At 39.7% G+C, this 16322-nt stretch overlaps 1 protein-coding gene across 2 annotated transcripts in view; it reads left to right on the forward strand.

Moving 5' to 3' along the window:
* TMCC3 (transmembrane and coiled-coil domain family 3) overlaps window positions 1–16322 on the forward strand; it is a 92923-nt gene that overhangs the window by 18576 nt on the left and 58025 nt on the right. The window contains exon 1 of one of the 2 annotated variants that reach the window (XM_081210952.1): window positions 4225–4451. The exons of the other annotated variant lie outside the window; for it this stretch is intronic. Within the exon in view, the coding sequence (XP_081067078.1) occupies window positions 4383–4451 (69 nt within the window). The 5' untranslated portion in view covers window positions 4225–4382. Of the gene's footprint in view, window positions 1–4224; window positions 4452–16322 lie in introns of those variants that run through there. 2 annotated transcript variants of the gene reach the window in all.

The following is a 16322-nucleotide window of genomic DNA, read 5'->3' on the forward strand; positions in this document are numbered from 1 at the left end:
ATACTCTGAATAAGGAGCATTATAACAAGAAACCTTTGCCTTCTGATGTAAGCTACACCACGCGTTGTGTCACTGGCTAACCTAATGTGCAGATAAGCTGAAGAAACCAGAATCAAACCTTGGTCTGAATGCTGCTTGACAAGCTTTAATAACAACTGATGAAACAGTATGTTTTTAACCAACAACTTAAAGATGTGCACTTTGGCTGTGATCCTAAGCACATTGTTTTTTTTATTTAATCAGCAAGATGTGTCCTCTTCAAGTCAATGTGTCTTTGCTCCAGGATGGTGTTATCTTGATCAAGATAGTTTATCTAAGATGGCATGGTGTCACACAGCGCATTTGATCCTGACAAGTACATCTTGTTACTGTAAACTCGACAAATCTGCTTTTGGTTCTTAGTTATAACCCACACAGTATTGCAGTTGCCTGTCAGAACAAGTATTACAGCATTGCCATTGTGTTCCTCTGATTTTGTCTCTATTCTGGGATTTGATATTGCTCATAGCGCAACTTATAACTTCAAGAAGAGGAAGAAGATAAAATAATGATCTCAATGTTAGTATTGTATAACTGTAGAGGTGCTAAGTTGAATGCCTGTGTGGTGATCGATAATGTGGGGAGTTTTTATTTCATCGTATCTTCTATCCTGAACTGAAGGTGTTACGATGATGCTGTGTACTATTTGTATAGCGCAGGGGTTGGCAATCTCTGGCCTGTAAGCCAGTCTTGGCCCACCAAGATTTCTAATTTGGCCTACAAGGTCTTTCCCCCCAAAAGCACGCTTGCCTGTTAACCACTGAGTGTGTGACATCGGCTGATGGGCAGGGTTCAATTCTGCATTTGCTGTGCATGCCAGTTTCCCACAGGGAATATTTGCAATTCACTTCTAATGGAGGCCTGGGATTTATAATACATAGGTGTCACAGACTGCTAAGGACAGCTATGTTGCTACAAAGGCTGACTATGTGCCTTGTCAGGTTTTTTTGTTATGCCAGTTTGCATTAGAGACCACCTTAAACAGGATAATAGTCCTTGATTAAAAACCAATGAAATCTTTTGATAGGTAAAAGGGTTCTGACTGTATAAAATAAAAAGGAAGTCTGAGTGGCAGAGCATGTGAAGGGCTCATGTGAGAGTCTGCATCTGGGAGCTGAAGCAGCAGCATTTGCCGGTTGAAGAAGCAGAAGCCAGAGTAGAACTGAGAGGTCCTAGCAGCAGCAGGCAGTAGCTGTCCAAAGAAGAAGATCAGGAAGCTGAAATAACAGAAGACTGAAACTGAGGAAGTCTACAGGGAGAACAAGACTCCAGCAGCAGCCCTCCAGAATAGTAGGAGTCAAATGGTCAGCTGTTGGCAGTTGTCCACAAGAAGCAGTAAGTTCCTGCCTAGACAGAAGACAGTATAAACCTGTGAGTTGGCTGGGGAGGAAAAGATAAGAGTATTTGGCTATTGGTTTAGACTAGGAAAAATATCTAGGTAGGTTTACAGAAAGTGTCATTTAAAAATCTAACCTGCAGATATATTATGATATTTTGTATAAGTTTTAATAAATAATTTATTTGTTTGGCTTTTAAACTTAAGTCTTATAGTCACTCCTCCCCTATTTAATAAGTGTTTAACTTTAAAGCTTTTTTAAAATGAATTTTATTAGCATGCTGGGGGAACGATTTGTTGAATATGTGCTGATGCTGTCTTGGCCAGAAGTGAGGCTACTAACCATGTTCACATTTCCAAGCCCTAACTTTTTGAAAGCAATATTTGAGCACAGTGTCAAAACGTCAAGACATAACAGGCAGCTGTCTTGTAAGCAATGTTTGGCCCTTTGCCATTGCCTTGAGTCCCTCATCAGATTCCTTTCAATTTTCAGTGGATAGGGAAAAGCAAAACGGATGAGAGAAAAAGTGAAAAAGGAATTGGTCAGTGCTCCCTTGAGTATCATCCTCCTCTGCCTCTAGCTCTGACAATTAATCCCTGCTTTCCTACTGCAGGAACCTGAATTATAAATATATTGGAGAAGAAAGCATGGGAAAAGAATACCACTAAAAAAACCCAACAGTTTCAGGGCTTTGGAGTATGATACAATTATTTGCTAAAACATAGGCTCCTTGCCTTCTTAAACAATGAAGCTGTCAGAAAAGTCAAAGCAGAAATATATTTCACACTGGTTTTCCTAGATATATTTTCTCCTGCAGCTTCTTTTTCTGTAACAAAAGAAGAGAGAATCCAGTCCTAAATAACTGCTTCAAGATATGAACAGATTACCTTTAGTTTTGGAATACTTCTACAAGTATTTATCTTGCCAGGAAAAGATGTTAAAGCCTGTTGGTGATTTTGGTAATCCATAGATAAAAATGGAGGCTAGTTGTCAGTGAGGATGAAAGTGGATTATATGTATTTTCTAGAACTCCTGTACTGCCAATGAGTAATACATATGAAAGAAATTGGGCTTGCAACAGTACAGTGTTGCAGTATATATTAGCTGCTTTTTTGTTTGAATTTATAACATCATCATCATTATTAGAATTTATATACCACCCTATACCCGGAGGCCTCAGGGTGGTTCACAGAATAAAATCAAAATATAAAACCACAAAATACATAATCAAAATAAAAGCAACCCAATAACCCCCACAAGAAAAATAAACACATTTTAAAAGGGCATAGGGTGTCAATAAAATCAACCAAAGGCCTGGTTAAAAAGGAATATTTTTGCATTGGCCCCTAAAGGTGCATAATGAAGGCACCAGGTGAACGTCCCTGGGGAGACCATTCCACAGATGGAGAGTCAATGCAGAGAAGGCCTGTTCTTGTGTTGCTAACAAGACTCCCTTCCTGGGCCTCATATGAGCTCTGCACGGGCCTTTGTTGGATGCCTTTAATTGAGGTTCCTCATTGCAGAGTGTTAGACTTGATGACCCGCAGGATCTCTTCCAACTCTGCAATTATATGATGCTATGAGTCTGTCTATGCAGTATGTGTGCTGATTTGGCCCAGTGTTTCTGTGAGCCACAATTGTACTTGACAACTTTTTTTCCTTTGATTGCCTCTCTCTGTAATCTATGAGACGGCATAAGGTCAACCCATTTGCTACCCTGTCTTACTAACAAATGTTCCAACATGTTGAAAGAAGCACTGCAGCAGTGATGAATGATGTCTGCTTCTAATAGGTATCAGTTTGTTAGTGTAGCAAAGTGTAGGCACCAGTCTGGCAATTTGAAGGCTAATGTTGCAGAAGAGTCATGCATACACCTCTTAGTGGTATCTAGGAAACTGTGTTACCAGATGTTTGACCATTCTCATACACCTACAAGAATCGGGCTCCTCTCAAAATCATTCTTGTATACAGGCAGATAGGAATTTAGACTTGTACAGTACACCACAAAATTGAGCGGTGAATTAGAAGCCCTTGTTTTGCCTACCATGAGGGTGAATTCTGTTTTGATACTGTTGTTGTTCCAAGCAGCAGATCCAAGGAAGTTTCTGGTGATAAAAGCTGATTATTATAATACGATTTTGTAAGAGAGCTAAGGGGGAGAAGATAGCAAAGGGGTGAGAAACCTTTCCCCTTAATTTATGTAAATAGAGTGTGGAGCAACCTGGTGTAAGTAGACACTGGAGGTTTGCCCCTACATGAGCAAGAGGGGTAGAAAGAGATGGGTGTCAGGGGCTGGGGTTTATTTTGTTCCTCACCTCTGAACAAGAGTTTGGAACAATATCTGAGAATGTAGAAGCTCCTAGGAGAGGATTATAAATTGGTAATCTGGCACACTGCCAGAGCTATTTTAAGATTGCTATCTGTGCTGTAATGGCCAAAGTCCTCTGGGCTTGTTTGTATATTTTAACAAATGAATGTGGTTCCACCTCTTCTTACCTAGATAATATATTTTCCTGGGAAGTTTGAGAGCACCCCCAGAAGAACAGGTAAATACTTTCTGAGAAGCCTAGTTGAATCAGCCCTTATTGTAGAAAGGAAGCAGTCTACTTATATGTGTTCTCCCCTTTATTAAGTCAAGTCTTTTATGTTCGTCCTGGTTCTATAATCAGCATGATTCAGGGCTGGTCTAGTGGTTGCCACACCTTTGTATTACATAGTTACATACTGTCTGGAAGTCACATGACTGACTTGAATTTAATTGGTATCGCAGTCACTTGCAGCAGCTCAGCCTATCTGGCCATCAACTGCAAATGCCATCCATGAACTTTGCCTCCTTAGGAAAGCAGACTTTGTTTTTGTGTTACAGGTTTCAACTGGTATTACCTGCCGTGTTGTGCTGTTTGTTGTAGGTACTAGTGCTAGTACAAGTCATGGCACAAGCTGGTGTGCAGGCTGCCTTGTGAAGGAAAACCCAGGACCCTGAAATAATTCTTTTTGACCAACTAAATGGCAGACCCAGATGGGGATTCAGATGAAGGCTTGAAATTTAAGCAGAAGACTTGTGCAGATCTGCTGGTAAGGAGTTAAGAAATTATGATGGTGGTCCAATGTCTTTGAGAACACCAAGGTTTCTCAAATTCTGTCAGAATCATTAATTTGGTCTCTGGTAAACAAATGGTGCGTTTTATTAACCTGCCGTTTTGTTTAGATTCAATGCAAAGGAGTGTGTGGTTTTGTGAGGGGGATGAAAAAAATCCCAAACAAGGTTTTTGGTAATGTCTTTTGTTATTTCTAAGGTTCTCTCTCTGTGTGTGTGGGTGTACAATTTAAATATTCAATTTAATTTTTTAAAATATATATTTGGCCTATAGATCTAGTGCCCTCTATCATAGATTCAAAAGCACATATCCATATACGAACCATGCAATCTTTAGAACACATTTGTATATTACCTTGAAATAATTGAGGATACTCAAATCACTAATACATGTTTGCCTGAGGTGGGAAAATGCATTCCTATGAATTGATCACCAGAGCAGTTTCACGTCTTTTCATGCTCCAGTTGTATGTTACCTTATACAAAGACTTGAAGAGACAGTCAAAACCAAATTACAAATAGGAATATTATCTCATAAAAAGTACTATCATGGTTTACAAGCCTCAGTTCCACCAAGTGCTTATGACGGCCTAATAATCTCTTGAGACCTTGGGGTGTTAAATGGATAGATGTTAAAATGAAGTGATTGTCTATAAAATATAACTGCAGTGATCGGACAGGATGGCTGGATATCCCATGCCTTGTTGTGTCCTGAATTACATAACTACTCTAAGTGAGCATGTGCAAATATCTGTATCTTTTGATTAAACTGAAATGTTTGTGTTTGTTATGGAAAAAGATAAACGACCTTATAAACATTTTCATATGAGACACTTGGCTTGATGACTAAAATGTAAGGAAAACACGCTACTGATTTGTATTTGAAATGCATACATATTTTTAAATTATACTTCAAGAGCAGGATGACTACTATAAGCATATAGCATATTCAGATGAAAGCTTAAGATGAAATTGTGCAGCAATTACTGTAGTCTGTTATTAATGAGCTTTCAAAGTTCTCCAAATTATTCTCTCCCTCTCCCTGAGGTAAAGAAAGAACATGTAAAACAGCAAGAAAGCCAGAAAGAAACAGTGCCATTGCAAATTGTGCATAATTTCTCATTAAGGGTCTTGATTTTGCTGGGTACTGAATACTCACCACATTGACGTGTGGTTTGACCTCATAGGATTAGAAAATGTGGGAAAGAATATAATAAAGGTGGGAGGTAAGCTATGCTTTTGCATGTACTTTGTTTCTGGTAGCAATGTGAAGGACACTTTTGGTGACTTTGCATCTTTGTGGAGCAATAGGTTCCATGGGGTCTATGGATTCTTAAGCACTAAAACCCTGCTGATTTAGATGAAACATCTAAGGACCAGTTTGCAAAAGGAAATGTTTGTCTTCCCTTAGGTACTACTAGCATGTTATGTAGGGCTGCATGTGACATTTTCTTTTCATCCACATCCAAGTTGAATCTCATGCACAAATTACTTTTCTGTTTACATCTTCTGTGGTGCTGATGATGCCAAGGCTGCAGGTTCGATCCCCGTATGGGACGGCTGCATATTCTTGTATTGCAGAGGGTTGGACTAGATGGTCCTCAGGATCCCTTCCAACTCTACAGTTCTATGAGTCTATGATCTATACATGTAATTTCTAATTCTGTAATGCCTGAGTTGGCTTACAATATTTATTAGATGATTTAGAACCAACTCATTAAAATCAACACCAGAGCAGGATGCAACATAAACATATATTGTTACACATCACCCTAATCTCCGTGAGCAGTGTGAGATTCCAGGGGTTTCAGTCACTTACCTGTTTCCTTTTGGGAATAAGGAACAGCAGAGACTATGGTGTCTTTATTATATATGGTTTATTTGCACATATGTACAACCTGAACCTAAATGAAGGGATTTCAGAGCATTCACATCCCAAGAGGGTCCAGCCTCCTCCATAAGCCTCCTCCTTGGATTCAAAGGACAACAAAAAGCCATCCTCTGTCTCTTTCCCAGCCTGTCATCTTCAGCTCACTTGGAGTTCTGTCCTGCCTTCTTCTCACTGCTAACCAGTTCCAAGCCTATGTCATTCAAAGTTGAAACCCTAAACCTGGCCTTTGCCTCTGTCCACTAGCACCAGGAAAAAAGGGCCCCCTACCTTTCCTTGCCCTCTGATGGTTCACTTGATGAGCCATCATTGGTCCTTTGCTGAGCTGGCTTGTCTTGTCAGCATAACTGAATCCAGGGGTTTCCCGAGTTGGGCAAACTTTAATCAAACCTTGATTAAGTCTTAACTTTTACTAAATTCATAATACATTTAGGTGGATTTAGCTTCCCCTCCCAACCTGGCAACTCATAACATTTTGATATAATGAAGTGATATAAAAAAATGGAACCACCACAACAATAGATATATTTTTACTGATTTTGAAATTTACTAATGCTCTGATGTGGGATTTGATCATTGAAAACAGTCCTTTTTCGTCAATCACAATTATGGGATTCACAGTTATGTTCATGGGATATATAGCCTTTCAAGGAAAAGGCTAAAGATACCTTTGCATAGGGCTGACACCACCAGGAGGCCGAGTGAAGCAACCCCCTTAGGCAGGAGGTGCTGGGGGACAGTGAGGTGTTGAAAGGAAGAGCTGTATGTGTCCTGCCCTGTGCCCTCACCCCTCTAAGATAGCCTGGTACTCTGAGGTGAAAGCACAGGGCACTGTCTTATCACCACTGTTGAAGTAAATTCCAGCCCCTGGCTTGGTTAGTGTTTGGACATGGAATCACAGAATGATGAGATACATGTGTGTTCATGGGCATCTGAAGCCCACAGAGCGCAATCTCTCATCCAGAAAAGAAAGGTGCAAATTCCCTTTTCAGACATAAGAACACGTTTCAGAAAACCAAAGCTTTTCACTATACTGTATAAAAAATAGCAAATCATAATTTATGTAGGAGAATATTGGATATGGAGAGCTGAAGGAAATCAGATGGTAAGATGCTATTGCCAATGAGATTGAGAGAAAATGAAATTAACCCTAGTAACTATGTAATTCCACCCAGCAGTCTCTGTATAATATAGTTTTACCATTGCTATAAATTTAGTTTAATTTCCCCTCTTTCCATTTCAATAAAGAATACAATGTTCATTTTACATGTCATAGGAGAAATATAAAAATGTTGATTGCCAGAACACCACCTGTTGTCAAAACGTTTTGTTTTAAATCTCTTTCCACTTTTTAATTTTATTTTCTGACACATTTGTTCCCACTCATTTACTTGCAATTATAGTGATTAATTCCGCATTTCATTAGGGAAGTTCTATAATTTAAATGTCTTTATGCAACTCGGTCTCTGTTGGATTCGCAGGACATTACTGCGATACAATAAGAGTAATCATATATTAATAACTGTTTTAAAATGGTGTGTTCCACATACAAGGAGGAGCTACAGGTAGGCCACAAATTTCATAGCACATTGATTCTTGCACTTAAAAAGCAATTGCATTTTAACTATACTTTTAAAAATCCTTCTTATTGAGCTTTAATATAAAAGAACATTTTAAAACGTATTTATGGAAGGGGGGTTATTGGTTTGTTTTTGTTTTTGTTGGGTATTTTGTTTTCTCATTTTGTATTTTCCTATTTTGAACCTCTCTGGGATCTTCTAGTGAAGGGAGGTATACAAATTTAATAAATAATAATAAAATAACAATAAATCTTCCCATAATTTAGTTCTCTGAGTGGTGTACAAGGAATTTAAAACAAGTATATATATATATATATATATATATGCTTTCGTAGATTTTCACGGGTACAGGAATGTAGGTTTTGGTGTCTTCGGGTGTCTTCCCGTGTAAGAGTTGGGGTGTCTAGGCGACGTTTCGACGAGGTCTCACTCGTCATCTTCAGGCTGGTGCTTTCGGCTTCTCTGTTCTAGTAACAAGAAGCCGAAAGCACCAGCCTGAAGATGACGAGTGAGACCTCGTCGAAACGTCGCCTAGACACCCCAACTCTTACACGGGAAGACACCCGAAGACACCAAAACCTACATTCCTGTACCCGTGAAAATCTACGAAAGCAAATATATATATATATATATATATATATATATATGTATGTATGTATCCCCAAAGCAGTACAGAACATAAATGTTAGCAGCCACAATCAAATTACCCAGTCACAAAGAAGCTAAAACTATTCAATAAAATCTAGAAACAACCCAACTGTGACAAAAATAGAGACAAAAGTGTTAATAATAGTTTATAATAATGTTAATTAAAATGGGAGGATGTTTTTCCTGGAGCAGGTAGGCCTCTTTAGAGAAAGCATTCCTTAGACAGAGAGGGACACTGCTGAGAAGGCTTTGCTTTTAGTATGGTAGTCCCTGAGATATAGATGAATGCATGCATACAGAGTCTTTGATGCCTGAAAAACTAGAATATGAAGAATGACAGATATTCACATGTCTCGCTTAAAGTGCTCTTGTGCTTCTCTCTTGCTGTCAGAGTACATGGATGCAAGACCATTCGGTATTAAATTTGTTTGTAATATGGTTTTAAAATTTATTGATGGCCATGCAAGACTCTGGACTTGGAATAGCACTTCAGTGTTCCTTTCATTAACTGTGAACAGATATATTCTCTATAATGTGCATTTTTGTCCTCTATCCATCAGGGTTTTCCCCTGTAGAACTGTATATATTTAGGAATGGCTTTTCACATTTCAGTCTCTTGAAAATGAATCTTCAACTGAATGGAAGTTCTGCAGAACCAGGGTTTGATGGACTGCATCCTTCAATAGCAGTACAGTATTTTAATTTGAAATCCATATTAAGAAGATATTCCTGCAGGCATCTGACTTGATAAAATGGAGAGCATTCTTAAAATGTTTTTGAAAGCATATTGAATGTCTTTTCAGAGCAAACAATCCTGTTCCTTCTTGCCTTGTAGCTATGCAGAGAGAACATATTTTTGCTCAAGAACAGGGTTTGAAAGCAAGAAAGCATAACATTTAGTTTTAAGCTTCAGCCATAGAAACAGCTTCTGCATTTGAAAGAGTCACGCAATGTTAAAGTTAACATACAAATAAAACAAACTGTAAACATGATATCATTATGGATATTGGTGTCTGTGGTGCAATGGGTTAGTGTGTCTGGCTCTTAACCATAGGTTGGTGGTTTGAGCTGCAGCAGGATTCCTTCATTATGTTAATTAAAATGGGAGGATGTTTTTCCTGGAGAAAAACATCATTCACGGTAGAGGAACATGAGGTGAGACAGGTTTTGAGGATGGTGAATCCGAGGAAGGCGGCTGGACCTGATGGAATCACTGGAAAGGTGTTGAAGGGCTGTGCGGATCAGCTGGCGAGGGTCTTTACTAAGATCTTCAATAAGTCCTTACACCAGTCTATTGTCCCACCCTGCCTGAAGTCGTCAACTATTGTCCCTCTGCCTAAAAAATCCACAATCAGTAGTTTGAATGACTATAGACCAGTTGCACTGACTCCAATCATCATGAAGTGTTTTGAGAAACTGGTGCGCCGTCACATTATTTCCTGTCTTCCATCAACTTTTGACAACTACCAGTTTGCATACAGAGCAAATAGATCCACAGAAGACGCCATCAATACCACTCTCCATGCTGCTCTGTCCCATCTGGAGCAGCCGGGGAGTTATGTGAGGCTGCTGTTTGTGGATTTTAGCTCTGCTTTTAACACTATCCTCCCCCATAGACTGGTGTCCAAGCTAGAGGCGATTGGACTCTCCAACTCCACCTGTCTCTGGGTTTTGGATTTTTTGTCAGAACGTTCTCAGAGGGTTAGAGTAGGGTCACACATGTCCACAGCCCTTAGCCTTAACACCGGCTCACCACAGGGTTGTGTGTTGAGTCCCCTGCTCTACACTCTCTATACGTATGACTGTACAGCCATCTATTCCAGCAACAAAATCATCAAGTTTGCTGATGACACTACGGTGGTAGGGCTCATTTCAGGAGGGGATGAGTCCGCCTATCGGGACGAGGTGGAGCGGCTCTGTGTTTGGTGTGGAGAGAACAATCTGGCTCTTAATACAGCTAAGACCAAGGAATTGGTGGTGGATTACAGGAAAAAAAAGGCGGACATTCAGCCCTTGTATATCAACGGGGAACGGGTGGAGAGGGTGGCGGAATTCAGGTTTTTGGGAGTAGCTATCGATCAGGGCATGACTTGGAGCGCACATACCACTGCTCTGGTGAAGAAGGCCCAGCAGAGAATTTATTACCTCAGACTTTTAAAGAAGAACAATCTGAGTGAGAGACTGCTGGTGTGCTTCTACCGAGGCTCCATAGAGAGCATTCTTACATACTGTATTTGTGCTTGGTTCTCCAGTTGTACAGCTAGGGAGAGGAAGGTGCTCCAGAAGGTCATAACCACAGCCCAAAGGATTATTGGTCATCCTCTCCCATCTTTGGAAGAACTGTACGGTTCCCGTTGTCTTAGGAAAGCAAATAACATCCTGCAGGATTCATCTCACCCGGGACACGGTCTGTTTGCACTACTGCCTTCTGGCAGGAGATATAGAAACATCAAGTCAAAGACAAATAGACTGAAAAACAGTTTCTATCCAAGAGCTGTGGCCTTTTTGAATGCTGTAACTCGATAGTGTGACCTGGGAGTTTGATGGGTGTGGTGTGGGTGTGGCTGGAATGTGGTTTGTTTGGTTGTTGTTGTTGTCTTGCTTTTGATGTTTTAAGGGATGGCATCCAATTTCGTTGCACTTTGTACAATGTTGCACTTGTGTAATGACAATAAAGAATCTATTCTATTCTATTCTATTCTATTCTATTCTATTCATTGTAGAGGGTTGGACTAGCTGTCCCCCCCCCCCACTGGGGTATCTTCAAATGCAACAATTCTATGATTCTATAATTGTTGATATTAATAATCAGGATTTTATCATACTACAAAGTATGTTTTCTTACAATTTTCATTTCTTGGATAATTAAAATTTCTCATTTAACAACATGGAGTTTGTTATCTTATAGGAACTTCTTGTATTATTGGTTACGGTAGGTTATTTTGATCAGAAAGAGGTGGTAGAATGGGCTACCACTTCAGACTGCGTGGGTGATCACATTTTCCCCTATGTAAAATACTCCCTACAAAGATAAAATTAACTGAGCAGGCAAAGGTCTTGGACAGAACTTTTCTCCCTGTGCTTTTCTATGTGTGTGTGTTTGAAGGCAGTAGTCTCAGTAATGGGATGCAATGTTCCTTGGAATACCTTTCACTGATATGGAGCTTTCAGCTATGGATAGTGATGGGTGAATCTATCAGTTTTTGTTTCATTCAGTTTCCCATTTTCCCAACCTTAAGATCAGTTTTCCACTTTTCCACACCAGTTTGTGATTTTAAAAAAGAAAATGAAATAAGCCCTGATGAAAATTCACCCGCATTTTTTGGTGAATATCTCCTCTAATATCATAGCTGTCAACTTTTCCATTTTTTAAAGGGAAATTCCCTTATTCCGAATAAGATTCCTCACAAGGGAAAGGGAAAAGTTGACAGCTATGTCTAATATACACATTTGTATACAATTCTGCCTAAAGTACAAAAAAATCTGCAAATCACTTTCCTCTGATACAATGTGTTTTGTCTATTGTTTTCACTAATATATGTATTTTTGCACACACTTTACCTCAGTGTATGCATTTTTGTACACAGTATTTGTGTACAGCTGCATTGAATTGCATTGCAAAAATCAGAAACCATGTTCCAAAATTTTGAAGGGTGAGCTGTGCAGTTCTCATATTGTTTCGGAAAGTGTGGATTATTTAGGTTCATCTTGAACTGTGGACAGAATGGTATGTCTCTCCCATTCCTACATATGAGCTGAATCCCTTTCACCTGTTCACAATATTGTGTTTCCCACATTTGCTGTTCTGATTATCAGGTTAGGTTATGAAAGAAAAAGTCAGTGATGGCACAATATGTAGGAACTGCAAGGAAAAAAAGAGAGTAAGAAATGGATGAGATTTTGGCAAATTTAGACAGGACTCACTAAGTCCAAGAGTCTTTTTTTATGGCAGGACATCACCCTGGAATGTGAGGTGTAACTTCCTTTTAAGCATTTCTACTGCAGATGGCATTCCCATTACTAGTGGGTAACCACAGTCACTCAGAGCACATCTAGATTTAGAGAACAAGGTTTTCAAGACCACTGAGCTCATGGCTTCTTCGCAGCTCTCTCTGTATAGCAATAAATCACTGGAGTTGACACAGCTCATCCAGCTGTTAATGATATATTGTAGAAGGCTTTTGGCTAGTTCTGTGTTTTTTCTTTTAATCAGATGGGAAAAGGAAGCTGGGGAACGGAGAGTGTGGAACAGTGTAGGAAGAATCCAGCTTCTTTTTTTTCTATCAGCCTTTGCTTCCTTTGGGAGATTATCCCCCCACTCTGACAACCACAGGCTAAGAACCATGAATGCAGGCCTGCAATGCAGCCTCCTGAACATTTTTGCTATTTGGGAATTCATCCCCAGTATCAAAATTAGAGGCTACTACTAAAAATATGGGTCTTGGATAGGGTTTCTTTATCAGCAAACAGGTTCTATATCAGTCTAATAGTACATACTTATTTGCCTCACAGGAACATTGTGAAAGATAGTTATTACTGTAGGCCACTTTGCGGACTGTTGAATGCTATTTCTGGGCTAATGTCGTTAATTCTCCCATTATCTCCCTACCACTATGAAAGTCCTATTGTCCAAAATGGGACAGAAGCTGCTTTCATCCTAATGAACACAAAGAAAATAATTCTTTCCAACTGAGATTATGCCTTGCCTTGCTTACTGCTTGTTCAGGTCTGACCCACTTTAGAAAGGACCAGCCCACTTTTATCTGCACAAGTTGAAAGAGCCTCAAAAAGCCGACATACTGCATTACAGCTATGATAAGAAAACACATTGGAGTAAGTGCCTTGTCCCATTGACGTGTGTAGGATTAATAAGAACATGCTATTTGAAGGCATAAAATGTCAGGATTCAGAATAGTTGTTTTCTAAAAGATGTTGTTTTGCACTCGTTCACACACTTAGGTGAAATGAGTGTGGGTGTGGGGTGTGTACACATGGTGTCTTCATAGTCCTGGTATTGTAGGAAAAGTGGGCATTTCACATGTCAATATGTATGCTAAAAATCCTCCCTATGTGGAAGTTGAATAGATTGTCCTTTGGAATCAGAAACTCACTTCATAACATGGTTTCAGGCATTTGAACCCCACCAGAGGAATGGAAGAAAATTCCCCTAGCACGTAGCTCAGTGGTAGAGCATGTAGGCTGCATGCCAAAGGTTGTAAGTTCAATCCCTTGCGTCTGCAGATAGGGCTGGGAACGATTTCCGTCTGAAACTTTGGAGGCTGGCTACCAGTTGGTGTAGAGTAGACAGTTGCCAAGCTTGATGGAGCAATGGTTTGATTCAGCATAAGGCACTTCATATTTGAATCTTGCCATCTGCCCCCTTGTACGACATAAGGATCGCATAGGTAGTAATTTGCAAATGGGAACAGAGGGGCTTTTAAAGTATAGTGTCCAGGCAGCAATTATGTGCTCTTTATGATCATTCTTTTCCAGTTATAGGGTGAATATGCTAAGATTACTAAGCTGTAGACTGCATTGGTGATCAGTCAACACCTGTTCTGCAATTATGCTGCTTTATGCAAATATGCAAATAGATGGGCCCCTCAAATCATGGCATGTTTTTAAATTAGAAACAGACATTACCGGTAGGTTGATGTCATAGTCAACCACCTACTCTTCCTGTAAGGCAAACAGTCTATCAACTATACAAAAGAAAATAAATCTAATTTGTCTCCCTGCTAAGCAAAATTTCCTTTGTCTTCCAGTTAATGAGCTTTTGATCTGATTTTGCTCTAAATTAGGAGCAGCTATCGTATGAATGGAACCGTCACTGTAAACTGAGCAGCCTGGCGACGAAGTCATGTCTACCCTATAGTAAATGATCAAGTCTTTGTTCCAGAAGTCAAATGTTCTCTAGATGTTTTCACAGCCATATGGGAACCACATCGCTTACCCTGACTGGGACAATATTTTTAAATAACCCACCTACATAGGTGGGGCTTTCCCATTGAATCCTGTTCAGGCACAATGTCAGTTCTTTGGGAAAGGCCTGTGCATGCAGCCCCCAGTCATGCGGTTGGGCCATTTAAACTTTCTCCCAGGTAGGTGGCTGGGAGAATCTGCAAATGACAATGGAGTCACTTAACAATCTGCAGCCAGTACGTAAGACAGAGTTTTGGACTGGTTTATGCGTTTTGCCACATCATAGAAAGGAAAGATGATGTGTTCTACCTATATGGTAATACAAAATCCCTTAGAATGGGCCTTCACTGAAGCATTATTAGTACTACTGTTATTATTATTATTATTATTTATTATTAATTAGATTTATTACCTGCCCGTGGTCCCTGATCACCCACTTAATGTGTGCTGTCTGTATTGACTTGGTTAAAGGACAAAACTATGTTATGTGTAAATGAGTGCAAAATGCCCCAAGAAATAGTTGGCTGTGGCAACTGAATAAATGTGTGATGCATGAATCAGAGATATGTCAGATTGACTGCCTAGAAGGTGTGTCAATTCTGTGGCCTAGTTTTCCCATTTCAGTACATTGCATTTGTCAACTCATTGAGTAAAAATCAACACTCCTTCGTTTCCAGTGGATTGGGTGATGATTGTAAGGGAAGTAACACCAAGTTACGGTGATTGGCTTAGATTGGCTCAGATTGGCACATTTAGCTGGGATAGGCAACTCTGTATTTGTGTGTGACTCAGTGAAACCAGACCAGGCTTGCTGTAGTGAAATTAGCAGCCAGGTGAATGTGTCTTCAGTATGAGATGGCTGATGTTATCTAGCTGTTTTTGTTTCAGAACTTCCTGCTTTCCAGCTCAAACTTTGCCACAGCTTTATGTACTAGAGAGATACATTCACATTTACTTATTATACTGTATTTATAAAACCATTAATATAGCAATCAGTTCTGAACATAGGAATGATTCTGATGGGAATCTTCTATTGTGCTCCACCACAGAAGTAGGTTTGTTTAAACCTGGTCGGCACATAGGGTAGGGTTGCCATATTTCAAACAGTGAAAATCTGGACAGAAAAGTTGTTTTTTGGCAAAATTGTCCACCTAGACACTGCAAGAGACAGCAGTATTCCACATGTGTCCGGGAAATTCCAGAAGTATGGCAACCGTCACCATATCCTGGCACTGCCTTGAAAGAGGTATATGATGAGATGCAGCACTTGCATGGGGCAACTTTCTACAAGCAAACACAGCATTTGCTTGTCCTCCTCTGTATAAACTCTACCAGCTCATACGTAAAAAAAAACCAACCCCCATGCCCTCACTTTTTCCATGTTTATTTATATAAATTATTTCCAACTGGCGTTTCTTCTCCCAAAGGAGAAGAAATTAAAAACAAATTAAAAACTGATACTTATCCAGTCATGTATGAGACAGTTGTAGATCAGCTGATCCATCTGAGATTAAGATCTCTTCTAAGGGTTTCCCCCTCCACTTCCCTGGTATTATGTTACCCACTCTAAGATCTTTATTCTCCTCAGAAGAAACACATCTGTTGCCTTGGAAATGGGAACTCAATAGAACGTAACTGATGTGATGCTTAGGTACCCTGGAGATTTTCTCAACTTCTCTAGGTTACCCATGTAGAACTGGTGGGAGTAAGTGATGCACTTACTCCCTTGAGTCATGAACTCTTTGCACTGAGCACACAGCAACAAACTGAGATTCTATGAAAGGTCAGAAAGTACAATAGTGAAGATCATA

The sequence above is a fragment of the Podarcis bocagei genome (genome assembly GCF_964188305.1).
Source record: "Podarcis bocagei genome assembly, chromosome: 10".
NCBI lineage: Eukaryota > Metazoa > Chordata > Lepidosauria > Squamata > Lacertidae > Podarcis > Podarcis bocagei.